General features: G+C 37.6%; 1 protein-coding gene across 1 annotated transcript; it reads right to left on the bottom strand.

Annotated features, from left to right (window-relative positions):
- Window positions 1-15,887: 15,887 nt before the first annotated feature.
- Window positions 15,888-17,127, bottom strand: LOC120257027. Its single transcript, XM_039264670.1, has 2 exons — window positions 16,684-17,127; window positions 15,888-16,595 (listed from the first exon to the last, which is right to left on the bottom strand). Exons 1-2 carry the CDS (start codon window positions 17,123-17,125, stop codon window positions 15,991-15,993), a joined length of 1,047 nt encoding a protein of 348 aa, XP_039120604.1. The 5' UTR covers window positions 17,126-17,127; the 3' UTR covers window positions 15,888-15,990.
- Between the last annotated feature and the right edge of the window lie 3,394 nt (window positions 17,128-20,521).

Below are 20,521 nucleotides of genomic sequence, written 5' to 3'. Positions count from 1 at the left end.
TCAACTCGCCTCTTCAGCTTTTCCCTTTCCGAAGTTGTCTCTACCGGGACATCCTCTGTAATTTCAGCTTTTTCCTTTCTACCAGTGTCTCGAAGGAGAAGTCCCGCGCAAGTATTCGGCATTTCATCAGTTTGTAATCTAAGGCATTGAAGAAGTTGTGATTATAGTTTTATGTTGACTATTCTGTTACAAAGAAAGATTTTTCGGTTTTGTTCTGTGATTCTGTTTTTATTGGAAGATATTGAAGCATGCAGGGAGATTTCTCGGCTTGGGTTTTGTTAGTCTGCAGGGAGATTTCTCGGTAGGGGTTTATTTTGTTTTATATTTTCTTCTGTGTACACGATCGAAATAGTTTTTTGATTATTATGATTTGTATAATGTTTATAATATACGTTTCTCCTTTTATTTGATATGGTTGCAGTTTTACAAATGATCTTTCCGTTTAAAAATTGAGTTTTAGTTTAAAAATGTATGTCTCCGTTTAAATATTGTGGTTACCATTTAAGAAACTAGATCACTGTTTACAATATTATATCTCTGTTTAATAATTGAGTCTTCCATTTAAAATATATTTCCGCTTAAAACTTTGTGAATACTGCTGAATGTGTTGTTATTGTCGCAGGCTTGTGATTATGGCGGTCAACCTAGTTAATAGGCGTTGCTAATTGACACCGGTAGTGGAGACCTTGGCTAAATTGAAAGTTCACATGACCCCTCGACACTAGGAGATAATCCGAAGGACACCGTTTGCAACATTTACTGAGCTGGAAGCTATATTCCAAGAGAGGACCCTTCTTGATTCTCTATTATAAAGGTACGATGGCCGCACCAATAAATTCAGGATCGGGGAAAGCCTTCTGAGTTTCAAGCCTGAAGATGTGGCCATCGTTCTTGGTCTGCGTTGTGATGGAGACGCAGTCGTGTTTCAGAAGAAGAAAACATGCTCAGCTTTCGAAGAGAGGTATTTAACAAAAACTTACAAGAGACATAGAGACTCCATCAAGAGAACTCTTAAGCAACTTGCTCGTCAGAAGGGAGAAGAAGAAAATTTTGTCAAACTCCTGATGGTGCAGTGTACCTCATGGGTACAATCCTCTTCCTAAATACCTCATGCTCGGTTCCGAATTGGATCATTGATTTTGTCGATGATCTACCTTGCATATGGTGATGCACATGGGCACAGGCGACGCACAAGTGGCTTATGGAGGACATTCCAAAAGCAGCCGCTCGAGTGTAAGCTAGATACGCGGGGAAGAAGACCAACACAGGGTATATTAAGGGTTGCTCGGTCACGCTAAACATATGGTTTTACGAGTTGACCGGAACCAGAAAGAAAGTCCATTTCAGCAAGACCCTAAGGATGGTGTGCTACAGTGAAAATAGTTACCGGAAGGAAGCGACGATAGAAACCAGTTTGTCATCTCTCGAATGAAAAGAGGTAATAAATCATGGACAATGTGTTGAACAATAGTAGTTAATGTTTAAATATAGTATTTACCATTTAACAGTGTTTATTTTCTGTTTAAAAATATTCTTTAGAGTTTAAACATTTTGTTTTCTGTTTAAGTACATGCGATACCGTTTAAATATATAAGTTAAATGTTTAAATATATTTGTTATTGTTTAAACTGAATGATATCATTGAGATTATTTTGTTTACATATGTTAGTTTTCTGAGCTGGTCCCAACGAATACTGATGAAGATATATTTGTTAGTGCAACCGCACTATTTAAATTGGCATGATTTGACACCAAGGCAAGATGATGTGGCAACCATGGTGACAAGGTATAATTGATGACATGGAAGGCTTGGTGACATGACAAGGAGACTTGGGGTGCAAGGCAAATCATCCTAAATATGGTGGAGCTATTTTTAGTATGGAGGAAAATATCTTGAAGATCTTGGTGGTATTATTCTTGGTAACTTGTTCAAGATCATATCAAGACCATTCTTAGAGAGATATGATTGAAGACTAAATATGGTTGAGCTTATTTAAATAAATATCTATTTATGGTATGAATGAAGGAGATATGATTTGAAGAATCCTTGATGATTGAATTGATTGATTGAAGATCTATTATTGGGAAGATTTGAGAACCAAACTTGGGTAAATTGAAGATCAAGTTTGGAGAATCTTTGAAGAACAAACTTGGAAGATTGAAGACTAAGTTTGGCAAGTTTCATGAAGACGCACAAGGACGTGCGCCCCTTGCGAGGGGACTGCGTGATGAGGAACTGAGGAGGTAGGCTAGTTGCCGGCAGTCGGGAGTTTGATGGGTCTTGAGGTCGTCTGCAACGTAACCAGAACTCAGTCAAGTCAGCAGTCAGGACCATGTTGCAACTTATGTTACAACAGGAGTTGCAACAGCTAATTTCGGAAAGTTTTTAAATTAGTAGCCACGAAGATTCTAAAAGAGGTATGTGCTATATTTGGGATGTTGAGACGTCTATATAAGCTACCTTGCTCATAGATTGTAGGTGTGACCGGAGCTAAAAAGAGTAGGTGCACAAGACAATCTAGAGAGAGTAGTGATCTTTATTGTTTTAAGAGTGTGAGTGACAAGTGTTTGTACTCATGTATTTTTACCTCTTTTAGTGGATTGTTTATCTCCGGGCTTGGATCCCCAAACGTAGGCGAGTGGACGCTGAACTGGGTTACCAACATCGTGTGTCTCTTTCTTTGTTGGTTTGTGTGAGATTTCTATGAGTGCTTCAGTGTTCCCTAAAACCCACAAACCACACTGGTAGAACTAACAAGTGGTATCAGAGCCTTGGTCGCCGTTTTCACTTTGGTTTCAAAGTCGGCGAGATCCTAACAAGTTTCATTGATGGCCGGAAAGGAAAGAGCTTTCGTCACACGACCACCATTGCTAAATGGATCCAACTATCCATATTGGAAGGCACATATGAAGGCGTTTATCAAATCCATAGATGAGAGTGCATGGATTGCCGTAGAAGAAGGATGGTCCCCTCCGACTCTAGTTGATGAAGATGAGAACGTGATCATGAAGAAGAAAAGCAGTTGGAGTGTCGAAGATATGCGCAAAGCTAATGCCAATGGGAAAGCTCTCAATGCAATCTTTGGAGGAGTTGATGAGAACCAGTTCAAGTATATTGCAACATGCGAGTGCGCCAAGAAAGCTTGGGGGATTCTTTAAACTATTCATGAAGGCATCAACTTGGTAAGAGAATCTAAACTTCAAATGTTGACAACTATGTTTGAGAATCTCAGGATGGGAGAAGATGAGACCATAGCCATGTTCAATGCCAAATTGATGGACATTGCAAATCAAGCCTACCAGCTCGGTAAGGAGTACTCGGATAAAAAGCTAGTCCAGAAGACTCTTAGATCACTTCCAAGAAGATTTGATGCAAAAATCTCGGCAATAGAAGAAGCAAGAGACATTTTAACTATGAAACTAGATGAGCTGATTGGGTCTCTGCAAGCATATGAGATAAACCTTAATCCAGAAAAAAGAGTAGAAGATATAGCCTTGAAGGTTGAAGCAACAAAGCAGAAGGAGTTACAACAGGCTATTGTAACAGAAGATGAAGATGAAGAGGATAGAGAATTTGTTTTCTTGTCAAGAAAGATGCATGACATGCTCAGAAAATACAAGACACAAGGCAAGAAATTCCAAAGAAGAGATGGTCTAAATAAAGAAAAGGAAGAAGCCGAAGATCATCACAAAAAGGAAAAAGTCGAAGATCATCGCATGAAGATCAAGTGTAGAGAATGTGGTGGCTTTGGGCACTATCAATCCGAATGTGCTAAGAAAGAAAGGAAAATCACTGAATGATAGATGGAGTGATGATTCAGACGGCAGCTTGGAGGAAGAAGATGAAGGAAGTCTAAGCAACCATCATACATCTTTTCCTGCTGTAACGAATGGATCCACGTTTGTTGCAGAATATGTTGCAACATCAGCTACAACATCCACTGAAACTGACAGTGAATACAATGAGGTAACAGAAAATGACCTTCTCACAGGTTATAAACTAACAGATTCAATGAAATGATGCTGCAAAACCAACGCTTGGAGGAAGAGTTGAGTATATGTAAAGAAAAGCTATGCAAGCTTGACGAGATTCTATCAGTTGAAAGAACTAGTAAAGCCCGACATGGTATTGGGTATATTGGAGAAAGCTTAAGTGTCAAGACAAAAGGTTTAGGAGTTGTGTTTGGCAAGTCAACTGCCCTACAAAATATTAAAGAAAAACAAGTCAAAGCAAGGGTAGAACCAAAAAGTGAAGTGCCTGCATGCTTTCATTGTGGAGAGACTGGCCACATAAGACCCAAGTGCAACAAATTGAAAGAAGACTTGAAAAGTGGAAGAATAGTTGTTGGCAGTTTCATGAAGACGCACAAGGACGTGGGCCTTTTGCGTAGGGATGGCAACGGGTAGGGTATGGGTAGGGTATGCCAAAACCCTTACCCGTACCCGTAACCCCTACCCCATACCCTTACTCACCTGCACCCCTTCGAGGGTAAAAAATCATACCCTTACCCTTACCCGCAGGGTACGGGTATACCCGCAGGGTACTCGCTTACCCGTTGTTACCCATTGTTCAAATTATCGAATTAAATTTAAATAATAATAAAAATAAATTAATTATACATTATATTACAATCTTTAAACACATTTCCATAAATTCAAAATTACAAGTTGATATATATTTGTTTATCTTAAATTATATAATCACATAAAAAATGACATTTATTTAGAACTCAATGGTAACTCTACCTTTTTGTTTTGTTCATGTTTAACTATCTTGGTTTTTGTTTTAAATTTTTTCATATATCTACTATTTATATTTTATATAGCTTCAAATTTTTATAAATATCTAGTAAGATTTTTGAATATAAAAAAATATTATAAGTAATTCTCATAAGTTATATCCAATTGATTTTTTTATTAGTATCTTATTTTTTTCGGGATGTTTTTATAATTTATAGAATAAATTATTATAACATTATTTTTTTATATTTGTTTATTTTTTTAAATTTAATTATGATTTTTTTAATATATATCTAAAAATTCAATTTTTGATAATATTATCAAATATAAATATAGAAATTAAATAAAAATTTAAAAATAATATATTAAGAGAAAATTTGAAGTATTATTTTTCAAATTAATCACCATGAAAAATAGATATTGAGTAAATGTTTAGTTTAATAAAAAAATTATATATATATATATATATATATATATATATATATATATATATATATGAAAAGGGTAAGAATGCAGGGTACGGGTTTTTACCCGTACCCTCTTCAACAGGTAAGGGGTAAGGGGTAAGAGTGCAGGGTAGGGGTGAGGCATACCCTTGCAGCCCCGACTGCAGCTCAAAAAAACTAACGGGTATTACCCTTAGCCCGTGCAGTCCCAGATCGAGGGTAATACCCTCTTTGACCGCACGGGCTCTGGCATATCCCGTCGGGTAGGGTACAAATTGCCATCTCTACTTTTGCGAGAGGACTGCGTGATGAGGAACTGAGGAGATAGGCTAGTTGCCGGCAGTCGGGATCGGGAGATTTGGCTGCATCAACTCGGACTAAGCATGATCAGGAGGTTGATGGGTCTTGAGGTCGTCCGTAACGTAACCAGAACTCAGTTAAGTTAGCAGTCAGGGCCATGTTGCAACTTATGTTACAACAGGAGTTGCAACAGCTAATTTCGGAAGGTTTTTAAATTAGTAGCCGCATAGATTCTAAAAGAGGTATGTGCTATATTTGGGATATTGAGGCGTCTATATAAGCTACCTTGCTCGTAGATTGTATGTGTGACCGGAGCTAAAGAGAGTGGGTGCACAAGACAATCAAGAGAGAGTAGTGATCTTTATTGTTTTAAGAGTGTGAGTGACAAGTGTTTGTACTCATGTATTTTTACCTCTTTTAGTGGATTATTTATCTCCGGGCTTGGATCCCCAGACGTAGGCGAGTGGACGCTGAACTGGGTTACCAACATCGTATGTCTCTTTCTTTGTTGGTTTGTGTGAGATTTCTATGAGTGCTTGAGTGTTCCTGAAAACCCACAAACCACACCGGTAAAACTAACAATATTTGTTCGGACCAACCGCAAGGTGGATGCTATTGCTATGGAACCACTTGTTCGAAGGCAAGATGAGAGGCCAACCTCTTCCATACGCGCTCAACGCCTTTCTCTTACTTCCAGCCCAACACACACACGCATTCCTCGGCGCCGGAGAAGCCTTCCCCTATCCCACCCAATTGCAACACCCTCTCCTCTCCCCGACCATGACAACGACAGCCTTCCCGACCTTAGCAACCCCCCCGACGGCACTAGGCGACGATGTCATTGCAACTCTTCTACAAGCGTACCAGATATTGATGATCGTGTTCTCTCGGCTTGTCACTCGAGTTGAGGCATTGGAAGGATGGTCACAATCGACTGCGTCGTCCCTCCAAACAAATGAAGCACCCAGGACGGACGAGGTGTCAGAATTTGATGACGAGGACTTCATCGGGATGACCATTCCAAAACGGCCACGTTTGAAAAGACTTGCAAAAAAGAGGAAAACAATAATGCCTCTTTATCCACCACCGGCTAACGATGAAATAATAGCAGCACCATCGGCGGCTAATCCTGTTATTGAGTCTGTCACTATTGATGACATGCCCATCACGGTGGAGAAGATCATAGATGATTTTGACATTACCGCGGTTGAGAAGATCGTTGACTCTGTTGTCAATGAAATCATAGTCACAGTAGAACCAGCGGCTGACAGTACCGCATTGAAGGCAGACACAATCACACAATAACAAGAAGCATATAAGGATATATCTCCAGTTGATGCTGTCGCCATGCCCGCATCGAAGGAAGATGTTGTTGGTATTGAACACTGACAACCGTTAACAACAGTGCTACACGATGATCCCAAAATAAATGTTGATGAGGGGTAAGGGAACGTCACCGAAAAAACAACGAAAGATATGAACCTTGCCAACCAACAATATAAAGAAGTTCGGAAAGACTTTATTCCAAAGAAGAAAAAATACATTGGACAATCACACCTCAACAAATTCGAGCAGGAGTTGATAAGGATCTTCCTCAACTGCTCTATGGACAAGTAAGTTTGAAGTTTTTATGTTATTGTTTAAATATATATATGTTAACCTTTAATTTATGTAGTTACCGTTTAAATATTTGCAATATCATTTAAATATTTTTGATATCATTTAAATATTTACAATATCATTTAATTATATCTGTTACCGTTTAACCGCAGGATTATCGTGTGGATGAATGACTGTCTCAGCACCACACGGTCCAGACTATTCACGCTGCTTGGCGGGAAGGAGATAGTGTCAGACAATGTGATGGACGCTTTCGTATGCATAATACAAAAGTCGCTGAGTAGAGTACCATATCCTTATAAGAAGCACGTCTCCATCATACGACCGTTGGCGCTGTTTATGTCAAAGCATTAAGACGTGGTTGACACGATTTTCGCTATGATCGGAGATGCCGCGCACAACCTGCATCATGTTGACATTGTCATCATCCTGATAATCATGAATGCCCACTTCCATGTTGTGGTCCTTGACAATAATAAACAAGAATACATGCATTATTCTTCATGCCAAAGTGTGGAGTACGATAAAGACGCGTTAGAAATGGTAAGTTCTTTGATAAGTAGAGTTTGATTAATAGTGTTTGGTAAATAATCGGTATTCTAATCTCAAATTGTATACCTCGACAGCGGAGGCTATTCGACACTTGTATCGATATGGAGTTCGGTGAGACGGTGACCACAAAGTACCCACTAGTTATAGAAAGGAACGCAACCAGCATCACTAAGAAAGGGGGGTCTTCGACTGAGGGGAAATATAATTGACATGATATTGTTTGTTTTCAAATGTAAAACAGTTTTGTCATTATAAATTTAAATTTAATTCATTGTTTTTGAAGAGCATGACAAATTTTTCAATGTAAATTTACTAGTGTGTATTTACTAGTCTGTATAGTTATATACTTGACTTTCTTTGCTTAACTTTCAATTTTATTGTTTAAATATCAGTGTTTACGTTTAAAATAAAGTAGTCTCTGTTTAAACAAACAATATCTCTATTTAAATATATGTGTTTCCTGTTAAGAATAAGAGTTTCTTTGTTTAAATATCAAAAGTTGGCACTCAATTAAGTTTGTTTCATTTTAAAAATTTGTTTATTTACAATGCCTAGTCGGCGACAGTTTCATTACAAGATCTACGATTGTGACCGAAGGTGTAGCAGCAGCTGCAATGTAACTCGCGGACCTCAGACACTTGCAACTCGATCCTCTTTCATCTAAGACACCCAGGTTACTTCTCGTCTTAGGCAGTCGCAAACGCAATTCACAATTTCCATTTGTAGGCTTGTCATTATCGGGTATGGGGAATATAGCTTCCTTATACGCCAGTTTGTAATTGTCGACGGTGAAATAGCCACTAATAAATCGATGAATATTGGTGTCTGTCTGCATTATTGCAGCGCAAGCGTGTTTGCACGGGATACCATAAACTTGCCATCTATGACATGAGCAAGTTCTATTGGCAAGATCTACAGAGTTGCTGCACTGGTCAATCACTTCATAACGATCATCGACACAACGACCAACACGAAGATTCTGGCTTTCCTCAACAAGTATCTCTACCTTCGAATGTATGTCTGAGCATAAGTAGGTATCCCATTTGTTCTCTTACTCACGGCGCTTGCATAACATGCGCATAAACTTGAACCTGTACGTAGAACACAAATCTTGAACAAGGTTAAGCAAAGACACTGATATTTACACAGAAACACATTTGTTTAAACCGTAGGATAATAAGTTAAATGATGAGGTAAATAGTTAAACACAAAAAAATGATATTTGAACAGTAATGAAATGTTTTAAAGGATAAGACCAATTCTTAAGTGTAAATAAAATCAACATTCAAATATCTTATGGAGTCGACCATTTTCGTCACTGGTAAATGCCAAGCTATTTTGATCCACGCCTTTCCCCTTCCTTTTCTTGTTCTCATTGTTTGAGGGAGTTTTTATATGCATTTATTAGTTGTTTTCATGAACCTATTTTGTGTAGTTTCATACATGGACGGCTAAACCCCAAGGTCACCGGATGTCGGTGAACCTTGGGGTGAACTTGTGTTGTTGAATGCTCTGATTTGCTTAATGCAGTAGGTTGTTCATGGTTTAAGCTTGGTGCACTTTTATGTGTTGATCTTGCATGAGAACTCTGTATTTCAACTTCTAGGTTGTACTCGGCGCGTGACCATCGCCCTTGCACTAGACACACCTTGCTTAATGGGGATTTATATATGAACACGCCATGACCATCGGGTGTTTCATACCCCTCCAACTATTAGGGCTGGACCTAGGTTGAGTATTGGCCCTAATTAGATATTTTCTTGTGTGTATTGCAATCATAAAAGGATTTGGCCGGAAAAGATTTTGAGCCAATACTCGTATGGGATTAGGATCATCGCCGTGATCATCCGGGTGATCTATCTCTGGATCTCTCTTGGCCTGAACCACCACATGCTTAGCAATTCTAGAATTCTTCTAACCCTTAGTAACCTCGGGTGGATCCACATCCGTGATCTCCCTCATTTCTTGATTTTCCTCATCTCAATAGGCTCTTTCGCAATTACTTGCTTAGTTTTACTTTTGTTAGTAGTTTTAAACATCAAGTAATTTGTAGGTTGGATAACGAGTAAAAAGGAAGTAAGTATCTCCTTGGACCCAGGGAATATGACCCTCTTGTGCTCGTGCGAGAGGTATTACTTGACGACCCCGTGCACTTGCGGGACAACTATCAATGTCACTACCGTCGAGGATCACCCGGGCATGCTCTTTTCCCAACCAAGCCTGCTTGAATGCAATGTGGACACCATGTTCCCGCAACATGTCCCTCTAAATGTAGATGGCCTTGTACAAGAGCCGGTCCTTTAGCTTCTGAATCACTCGTGCGCTTACCCATTTTTTGGACGTTTTCGGATGTGAGACCGATCCTATTCCACGACCGCAAGTGTGTGACGGGTTGATTGTCTTGATTTTGAAAATATTTTTATTATATTATTTTGATGCATGAAGGCGCCAACCATCGGCAGCGCATTCCACAGTTACCCGGTGTTTTTCGTTCCTTATGAAGTTCATCCCTGAAATGTTCAACGGCTTCAAAACGTTGTCCAATATCCAACAACAACACTTCAGATTGATCTGACGAGGAAGGAAGGCATCTCACACTGTCAAGGTCGCCATAGGGTTGGACCGAAGCGCTCGCAGAATCCGAATTCCTGCTAACACTTCAGTTTAAACGAAAACGATCAACATTTTAAGCATAAACATAAAGTGTTTAAATGATAAATTATAAAATTTAAATGTCAAGTTAAATATTTAAATAAATACAAAATAAACTAAACAAAGAACAAACCAAATGAGGAGAAGAAGATGTAATGAGCCTTCTAAACTTTGTTTCAGAAAATGCAAGTAGGAAGGCAAAAAAAAGTGCATAATTGTATGCATAAAGGTTAGACATGATGTGATTGGGCAGTATTTTCCCTCCATCGCAAGGGCAAAAAAAGAATTTCATAACATGGACTCACTTGAAGTGACTGATAGGGGGTAATCTCTAGAGACAACCATTACTGGCGCTGGTTATATTTTTTTTTTCTCTTTCCGCTTCTTCAGCTTTTCTTTTCGCCTGGGCATCCTTGTCTCGAAGTTCTTCATCGCTTTCCACCATTGTCTCGAAGAAGAATTCTCGCTCAAGTATTCGGTATTTCATTAGTTTGCAGTGTGAGATATTGAGCCGAGGTGGACGGCGTTGAAGAAGTTGTATTTATGATTTTTTTTTATAAATGATTATGTTAGAAAATAAGATTTTTCGGTTTTTGTTTTGTGGTTCTGTTTTTATTGGATGATATTGAAGTCTGTAGGGAGATTAATCGAATAGGGTTTTGTTTTCATTTTCATTTTTGTCTAGGGTTTTGTACACGATCGAAAGAGATTTGGCAAGACCCCGAGGATGCTGTGCTACAATGAAAATAGTTACCGGAAGCAACCGACGATAGAAGCCATATTGTCATCGCTCGAAAGAAAGGAGGTAATAAATCATGAGTGTTTGTTTAAATATCAAACTTTTATGTTTAAAAACTGTGATTTAGTGTTTCACTATCGGTTCCCTGTTTAAATATTTTGGATATCGTTTAAAAACATATGTAAGTCGTTTAAACATTTAAGTTAACTGTTTAAAACTATTTGTTATTGTTTAAATTGAATGCTTTCACTGACATTGTGCTATTTATCTACGTTAGTTTCCTGAGTTGGTCGCTGCGAATGCGGATGAAGAAATCTTTGTTCGGGACATCCTCTGGGGGGATGCTATTGCTCTCGAACCACTGGCGCGAAGGCAGGATGAAAGGCCATCCTCTTCAAGGCGCCCTCGATGCCGTTCACTTAATGACAGCCCCCAACCCACGCATGAATTTCTCGGCACCGGAGGAGCCCCGCACTACCTCGCCTGGCCCCTTTGGCGACGATATTACCACACGTCTGCTGCAGGCATGCCAAGTACTGATGACCGAGTTTCCTCGGCTTGTTGCTCGGGTGAGGGCATTTGAATGCGCCGTCCTTAAAAACATGTGGTTTATCGAACAACTACTCAACGATGAAAAGCTACGGCTACCGCAAGCGGACGTCCTTTACTGGCGCGCATACTTAAGGAAGGGAGCGCAGCCGGCATTACTGAGAAAGGGGATTCCTCGACCCAGGTGAAAATAGATTAATATGTAATTATGTAAAACAGAATTACCGTGTAAATAACATTGTATCTCATTTAAATATAATTGATTTTGTTTAAATATCATTGTCATTGTTTAATTTCTAGATTTCTCTGTTTAAACAACATTGTCTCGCTGTGTAAATATCATTTTTTTGTTGTTTAAATACCATTGTCTCTGTTTAAATACTAAGCGTTTTTATTTAACTTTTTGATTATTTACAATGCCATTTTTGTTCCTCAAAATGTTTAAGTAAAACGTTAAGAGAGAATGTCTCTGTTTAAATATTAAAAGTTAACACTCAAATAAGTTTGTTTCTTTTAAAATATTTATTTATTTACAATGCCTAGTCGGACCTCGGACACTTACGACTCGATCCTTTTTCGTCTATTAAGATCATTGACACAAAGACCAATATGAAGATCTCGGCTTTCCTAAATAAGTATCTCTACCTTCGAATGTATGTCCGAGAATAAGTAGGTCTCCTATTTGTTTGCTTGCTCACGGCGGTTACATAACATGCGCATCAACTTTAACCTGTACAATGTAGAACACAAACACTTAAACAAGGTTTTGCAAAGACACTGATATTTAAATAGAAAAAAAATATTTTTAAATGAAAATGATTAGAAATTAAACGAAGATAGTTAAACACAGACAATAATGTTTGCACAGTAAGGAAAAGCTTTTAAATGATAAGAACAATTCTTAAGTGTTAAATATCAACTCCGTCTTAAAAGATGTGTCATGGTCATCCTCCGCTACAAAATACTCCATAATCAAGCAATGAGTGAAAACTTTCTCTTCCTGACCAAGTCGAAATGCTTGCTTAATTGCTTGTCCTTCATTGCTTACCCTTTCAGGCAATAACGGAGGCTTTACGACTTGAACAGGAAAAGATAGTTAAACTTGTTACATGATTGCAGCTGATTGATTCTCCTGAAGAAAATGACCATGACACATCCTTTAAGATAGAGTTGATCTAAAAAATGTGGTTTGACTGAAGCAAATATCCTGGGCACATGAAGAAGAAACTCATCTGAGAAGAAGCAGAGGAGGAGGAGGAGGTGTCCAGGGGAAGGGGTCTTCCTTCTCATTTATGGTGTGAAGTCCACAAGCCAGTTGACGCTTCAGATCCGAGAAAAAAAAGGGAAACGCACGGGGGTCCAAACTTGACTGATAACGAGGAAATATATTTATGCTTCCGATATTTATGTTAAATTTTAGAAAATTCAATGGCATCATTAATTCTTGTGAACGGGATACCATAAACTTGCCATCTGCGGCATGAGCAATTTCGATTGGTAAGATCTACAGAGTTGCTGCACTGGTCAATCACTTCATAACGATCGTCGACACAACGACCAACATTAAGATTTCGGCTTTTCGCAATAAGTAGCTTTACCTGTGAATCTATGTCTGGGCATAAGTATGTCTCCCATCTGTCCGCTTGCTCACGGAGGTTGCATAACAGGCGCATCAACTTGAACCTGTACAGCGTAGAACACAAACACTTAAACAAGATTAAGCAAAGACATTGATACTTAAACAAAAGAAAATAATTTTAAATGTTAATGTAGGTAATTAAACGAAGATTGCGATATTTAAACACAGAAAATATCTTATGGAGTTGACCATTTTCGTCACCGGTAAATATCGTGCTTCTTTGATCCACGCATTGAACGACTCCGCGACATTTGAATACATGTCCTTCTGAATGTCGATGACCTTGTACAAGGGCCGGTCCTTGAGCTTCTGAATCACTCGTGCGCTTACCCATTTTTTGGTTGCTTTCGGATGTGACGCCGATCCAATTCCACCACCGCAAGTGTGTGACAGGTTGATTGTCTTGATTCTAAAAGTATTTTTATTATATTCTTTTGATGCATGAAGGAGCCATTGACAACCATCGATAGCGCATTCCACAGTCACCCAGTGTTTTTCGTTCTTTATGAATCTGAAGTCAAAATTTTGTTTGATTGCAAAATTTCGAAGTGCGTCCCTGAAATGTTCAACGCCTTCAAACCGTTGTCCGATATCCAACGACAACACTTCAGATTAATTTGATGAGGAAGGAAGGCATCCCACACCGTCAGGGTTGCCATGGGGTGGGACCGGAGCTCTGGCAGAATCCAAATTTCTCCCAACACTTCAGTTTAAACAAAAACGATCAATATTTTAAACATAGACATAAAGTGTTTAAATGATAAATTTAAAATTTAAACATTAAGTCAAATATTTAAATAGAGACAAAATAAATTAAACGGAGAAGACAATGTTTAAATGGAAACGTAATATATTTAAACAGAGACTGGCATAGTTAAACAATAATTAACTTACACAACTAGATAAACATAAAAGAGAAGAACTTTACAATGAAAGGAACTAGTTTTCAGTAGGATTCGACAATGGCACATTGTTTGTCTTGACAACAAGATCGACTACAACGCATTTGAAGATGGAGTACACGTGACACATCCGCTGGAAGTCAACTTCGTTTTCTATTGGACAAACCATTTTATATCCATCGGTGTGATAAACTTCACCCTGACACTGGAAACATCGAGTCCCTATCGCTCACATATCTCAGCTAACACCGATTCTCAAGAAGTTAGCGCCGTGAACATTAGCACTCGTCCCTCCCCGTTGTATCTAGCAATACCACAAAAACTCTCCATAATAAACCTGCATTTTTATAATACTCCCTCCCTCCCGCAGAATGATCAAAGTGAGAGCAACGAAGAAATTCTCACCTTATCAGGAAACCAGTAGAACTCAAATCGAACAAACCAAATGAGGAGAAGAGGAAAAAGATGTGATGAGCCTTCTAAACTTTGTTTGACAAAAAGCAAGTAGAAAGGCAAAAAAAAATGCAAACTTGTATGTATAAATGTCGAACATGATGTGATTGGGTGGTTTTTTTCCCACTATTTTCAAGGGCAAAAATAGAATTTTATAACATTGACCCATTTGAAGTGAACGGTAGGAGGTAAAAAGGAACTTAAACAATAACGGAAAGGTTGTTCGGGGTTTGCCAAAGTTGGAGGGGCTGATTAGGAATATTTCAAATTCACGAGAGATAAACAGTAATTTTCCCATATTATTATTCAATATTAGATAGGGAATGGATTAGCTCATATATATATATATATATATATATATATATATATATATATATATATATATATATATATATATATATGTATATATATATATATCAATTATGTATTTATATATGAAAAGGGAATTTTAACATTTTTTAAAATATATATTTATATATTTAAATATTGTACAGTAATGCTGTCATTTAACTAAAAAGAGAGAGCCCAAAGATGTTTTTTGAAAAATAATTGAAGTTAATAAAATAATAATAATAAAAAAAGAAAGCCCAAAGATTTTGGTAATCATTTAGCATAAAAAGTTGATTGGGCATTCAACAAGATAGCCCCAATGCCATTTCCGTCAAATAAAATTACCTTAAAATCATTATAATCAATTTTATAAAACAACATTAAGTTGAAAAAAAAACCAAAAACACATGTGCAATAAAAAAATTGATATTTCATCCTCACCAATGCCCTCTTGACTTACAAATACCGAATCTCTTACAGAGAGTATTCGTTTCAGAGGATCTGAATTCTAAATCCAAAGTGAGAGTATAGGTGATTATGAACATGTGGTTACGCTCTACACTCGCTCTACCCTCGCACACATCCCTAATTTTTTTTAATAAAGGGGTGCTTGTGTCCTCTTTATATATATAAATAAAAACATTCCTCCCTAAGTTAAATAGTGCTGTTTCAAATCAGTGTTTTCTATCACATTTCTTAAAACCAAAACCCTCTATAATAATTTATTTTATTTTGCATTCAAATGCACATTTCCTGAATATGTAAAATGCATCCTATTAACAAAGAAACAGAGGAACACAAAGTCAGGTGCTTCAGTGATCTTTTTCAGTCCTTCATGCACACTCTTCCCTTCTGTCCACCACCCCCTAAACCAAAAAGAGCACACCCACCTCATCCTGACAACTATCCATTCATCTCCTCTCCAATTAATCTTCTTTTTCCAATTGTCCTGTTATACTTAAACAAACATATACACAACACCACAACACAAAGTCATTCACAGAAATTGTTCCTGTTTTACAGAACAAAACTTTCCACATATAATTAATAATCAACCTTAGAACTTAATTAGAACCCTTCATAAATCACAACAAAACAAGGCAATATTGCCTTAGAATTGAACACAAATAGTTCATCCAAGTTTGAATAAATCCCAGCCAAACCAGCAATAGAATCACACTCCTCCATTCCATCCTGGCTCTTCTTCACCCTCCCTGCAATCACTCTGCACACCAGCATTGCCCTTCTCTCATCATTCTCCGTCGAATTCTCGAAACAGTCATGAGCTCTTCCACTTGTTGCCATTGTTCTAATCTTGCCAAAACTATCTGTCTTGAATCCATCTCTTATAATGCTACAAACTCTACAATGAGGTATCAAATCACACAAGTTTGTGTAACCATTGATACCAAGTGAGCACTTGATACTAGTACAGTAAAACCTCAAGAGCTCATTCCCATCAGCAATGCATCTTGGGTGCTTCTTTGCAAGCTTGTTAGCTTTACTTTTAATCAAATCTCTATAATCTTCAAACCTTGTTAATGTTCTTTGTGTGTTTTGTACCTTGAGAATCCTCTCTATCTTGCACATTGATCCTTGTCTTTTCAACCAGCTTGATTGGAAAATAATCTCCACTATGTTTCTACTTGTGTCCTCAACTCCCAACTCTGTCACTGAAATCAAGAAACAAATAAACAACTCATTTATGAAACATGATAATGAGAATTTAAATGAGAAACATGAAAGCAAGTATATATCTACCTGCATGTCTAACAGATTGATGAAGTTCTAAACTCTCTGCTTTCATGAAGACTTCTCCACAGTCAGGACAAGGGGAAATGGTGGACCTTAAAGAAGGGACTTTAGAAAAGCCATTGTTCAAAGGATCAACAACCAAATGACATTCATAACAACCAGAAAGCCTTCTCAAATGCATCCCTCTGAAAGAACCACCATTGATTTCACTCAGAGGAGCTTTCAAGGACCTACTTGAACTGCTTCTGCTTCCACTCCCCATTGAGACTCTCTTCTTAGGACTCTCCACAAGGTTGTTGTTAGTGTTGGTGTGGTCTTTCAAGTTGAAGATAGAGCGAGTGCATCCATGGTGGTGTTTGCAACTGAAGAAGCTCTTCAAACCCAGTACTCTTGGAGAGTGGTTCTCTGTTGCTTCAGTGTGGAGCTTCTTCTTTGTCTTATCTGCCATTGGAGAAGGTTGGAAGCTTGGAGGAGTGATGAAGATGGTGGTTCTTTATTGGTGAAGGTTCAAAGGTGGTGCTTTAATGGTTTCTATTGTAGAAGGTGGTCCTAAGTGGTGGGATGGAGCTCATCATGTATGCTTTTTTTCTTTTTTAGGGCTGCAAAAGAATCATATGCTCCACTGATTTCAGGAATCATGTAGCATGGGAGTTGTGCATGCTTTTGGGTTAGATTGATGAGTTAGATGATGTTTGGGAAAATAATTAAAGGTGGTCAAAGTTTAGTCTAAGATGGGATACTACATGCTTTAATGGTTTTTCTTTCTTTTTGAGAAATGAAATCTATTGTGTACTTTGTTCTTGGCTTGTAATTAAGGTGTTCTTGATTATTAGAAGATAGCTTCAATCTAGTTGGCTTTAAGAGGTGTTATGGTACATTTGTATTTGGAGTTCAAAAGGATTTGAACAAAAGTTACTCTATATGTGTAGCATTATGTGATTTGAAAATTATTTGTTTAAAAGAAATAACAGAAGGTAATGAGTAAAAGAATTAAGAAGAAATGATTTAACTATGTTGAAAATTGAATACAATGACAACGTGTCAATTTGCCAAAGTTATTTTTTATAATAAAATTTGAAAATATGTTTAAATAAATCCAAGTCGATTACAAGTTGATTTAACATAAATTCTATATGAATTATGGCCTGACTCTCTACTACTCTTTAGATGTATTTTTACAACCTTAATTCTTTGAACAAATCTATCCTATAAGGTTGGAGTTGCCAAACTCTCAATAGGATTTGCAATCATAGGGAAGGGGATCAAGAGACTCGATCCCTCTTCTGCCATAACAGATCCTCAAAATTTTTCATAATTCAAAAAATTACATAAATCACACTGTGAGCTTTGTGAGTTGGGTTAAATAGAATTCATATTGTATTGGGTTAAATAGAATTCAAATTGTAAATTCTAATAATTGGATGAAAAGTTTTGAAAATGTGAGATTTTTATTTATGTCTCGTATAATATAATTAAAATCACTAACACTAGCATGATCTAGTGATAAGGCACCTTAGTAGTGAATGAAGGCGACACAAATTTGAAGCTCTATGCACGTAAAGTACACCACATACCTGATGAAATTCTTATGAGGTCGTTGAAACTATCGTCACAAATGCATCTGCACTACCTGCCTCGTCGCTTTAATACTTATTAAGTGGGAGCACTTGTGGCTATTTATTAAAAAAAAAATAAAAATAATTAAAATGGAAAGTTTTTTTACTTTGATAATTGAGTTGCATCCAAAGTTTTTCAAAAGTTTTTATTATGAGAATCAAATAAAAACACTTGCTTTACAAATATGTAACCCTATTAAAATTTTGAAAATACAATAAGACAATGAGTTTTAAATAACTTATAAATTATAATTATTATAAATTATAAATTATAAATTATTTTTAGGGTTTAACTCAAAAGATCTTTTTAAATATCATCCTTCTTTACCCAAATTCTCAAATCCCATTGAGCCGCTCATTACTCTCTCCTCATCTTGAAGTCGATCCTAAATTCTAACCGTGAAATTCTTACCGATTAGGTATACTCTATATGTAGATGGTTAAATAATTTTCTAAGTTTAAAAACACACATTAATATAGGGAAAAATTACCTGCTCACTTTCGTAATTTTCAAAACTTCCCAAAACCCCTCCTACTTTTACACACCACTGGACAGATTTCTTCCGTTAGTGTTTAACTTCCCTTTTACCCCCTACCGCTCACTTCAAATGGGTCCATGTTGTGAAATCCCACTAGCCCCGAAAATGGTGGGAAAGGAAGCGCCAAAATCACACTGCTCATGACCTTTTCAACGGGCTTTGGTCTTGCTTTCGATAGACAATGCCAGAGTTACATTACATCTTGTTATTCTCCTCATTATCATACCCGAAATATATAAACTCGGTTTCTCAGCGAAAATGAAATTGATTTTCCATCGGATTGGTCAGCGCACTTCATCTTCAAATGAGTCGTAGTCGATTTTTATTAGTCGAAAGGCAGCATGTGCCATCGTCGCCTTCTCGCTTTATGGTTGTAAAGTTGTATTACGAGCGAGAAGAACAAAGATGATACGACGAGAGTTCATTTCGTTTCATGTAATGTTCTTCTTCCGCTTATGGTTATCTATTTGTATATTTTAAATAATGTTTAACTATTTGCTATTATCCGCTTTAAATATTTTACTAATATGTTTAATAATTGTCATATCCGGCTTAATACTTCCCATCTCCGCTTTAACATTATCTTTACATGTATAACTATTCATAAGCGTGTAAAATTCTCAAAGTCTCTGCAGAAACGCGATCTTTTTCGCTTGATCCGAATTGCTGGCACGTGGTACGTGGCGCGTGGCAAAGGTTATGGTATCCAGTGCGTAAGAATTAATGCGGCATTAATTCTTATGCACGCATATTTGACTATAAAATTTCCGAGACACCCGCTCGTTCTCACTCAGTCGATATCGGCCACCTAGTCGCTTTAACTTTTTCTCGGGATCACGAAGAGTCGACTCGCTATGGACTTCTAGCAACATAGCAGACGAAGAACCCTCCCCATGGACAACCACCCTCGGCCGTCCTCATCATCCTCCTCCTCCTCCTCCTCTTCCCTCCTTCTTCCCATGGACAACCACTCTAATCAGAAACGGTTTTGAGCTCTTCCTTATCCTTGAACCACTAGCCGTAATCACCAAACAGTTAACCATTTTTCGCAAGCCGAAGTCCTCCCCACAATCGCCCCATGCAGATCTCCACAAGATGACCGAAAGCAATTAAGAGAGCATTTCACTCTGGTAAGAAAGAAAGTTTCACATATCGCATAACGAGGATTTCTAGAGGAGGGAGATCATGAAACATCCTTTAAGACGGGTTGACATTTACCACTGAAGATCGTTAACGCTTAAGAAATGACGCCATACAACTCGATACGCTCATGTTTAACCACCCGATCGCCAAGTCCTACTTGATTACTAATAGCCATGAATGTGTGTTGCTTACCTTTTAATGTTGCACGCTTTGCATGTCGGTTGATGCGCTGTTGGAGTAACATGAATGTCGACCTGCTCAGAACAGGGTCGAGTCGTGACCAAAGTCCTGTTGTAAATGTTGTAAATAAATTCGTTGTAAATGTTGTAAATGTCAAAATCTTGAATAAACTGTGATTCGATCATGAACTGAAAAGAGACCTAGTAAAACAATGGGAAACAAAAAACGACATTGTAAAACAGAAGTTAAACAATACTCAAGTTACCTATCACGACAACCCGTGCTTAAGAAAACACAAATATGTTTAAACAACAACTAAGAGGTACCCATCTAGCAAACGCTGGATTCAAAGCATTTAAATTTAAA

The sequence above is a fragment of the Dioscorea cayenensis genome, unplaced genomic scaffold (genome assembly GCF_009730915.1).
Source record: "Dioscorea cayenensis subsp. rotundata cultivar TDr96_F1 unplaced genomic scaffold, TDr96_F1_v2_PseudoChromosome.rev07_lg8_w22 25.fasta BLBR01001803.1, whole genome shotgun sequence".
Classification (NCBI taxonomy): domain Eukaryota; kingdom Viridiplantae; phylum Streptophyta; class Magnoliopsida; order Dioscoreales; family Dioscoreaceae; genus Dioscorea; species Dioscorea cayenensis.
This window is presented reverse-complemented; position numbering and strand designations above follow the sequence as displayed.

What these genes read in the sequence shown, in the direction of transcription:
- LOC120257027 (XM_039264670.1), bottom strand. Translation starts at nt 17,125, where the DNA reads ATGGCAGATAAGACAAAGAAGAAGCTCCACACTGAAGCAACAGAGAAC. An exon ending in TCAATCTGTTAGACATGCAG is followed by an intron (nt 16,596 to 16,683) that starts GTAGATATATAC and finishes TCTTGATTTCAG; the next exon opens with TGACAGAGTTGGGAGTTGAG.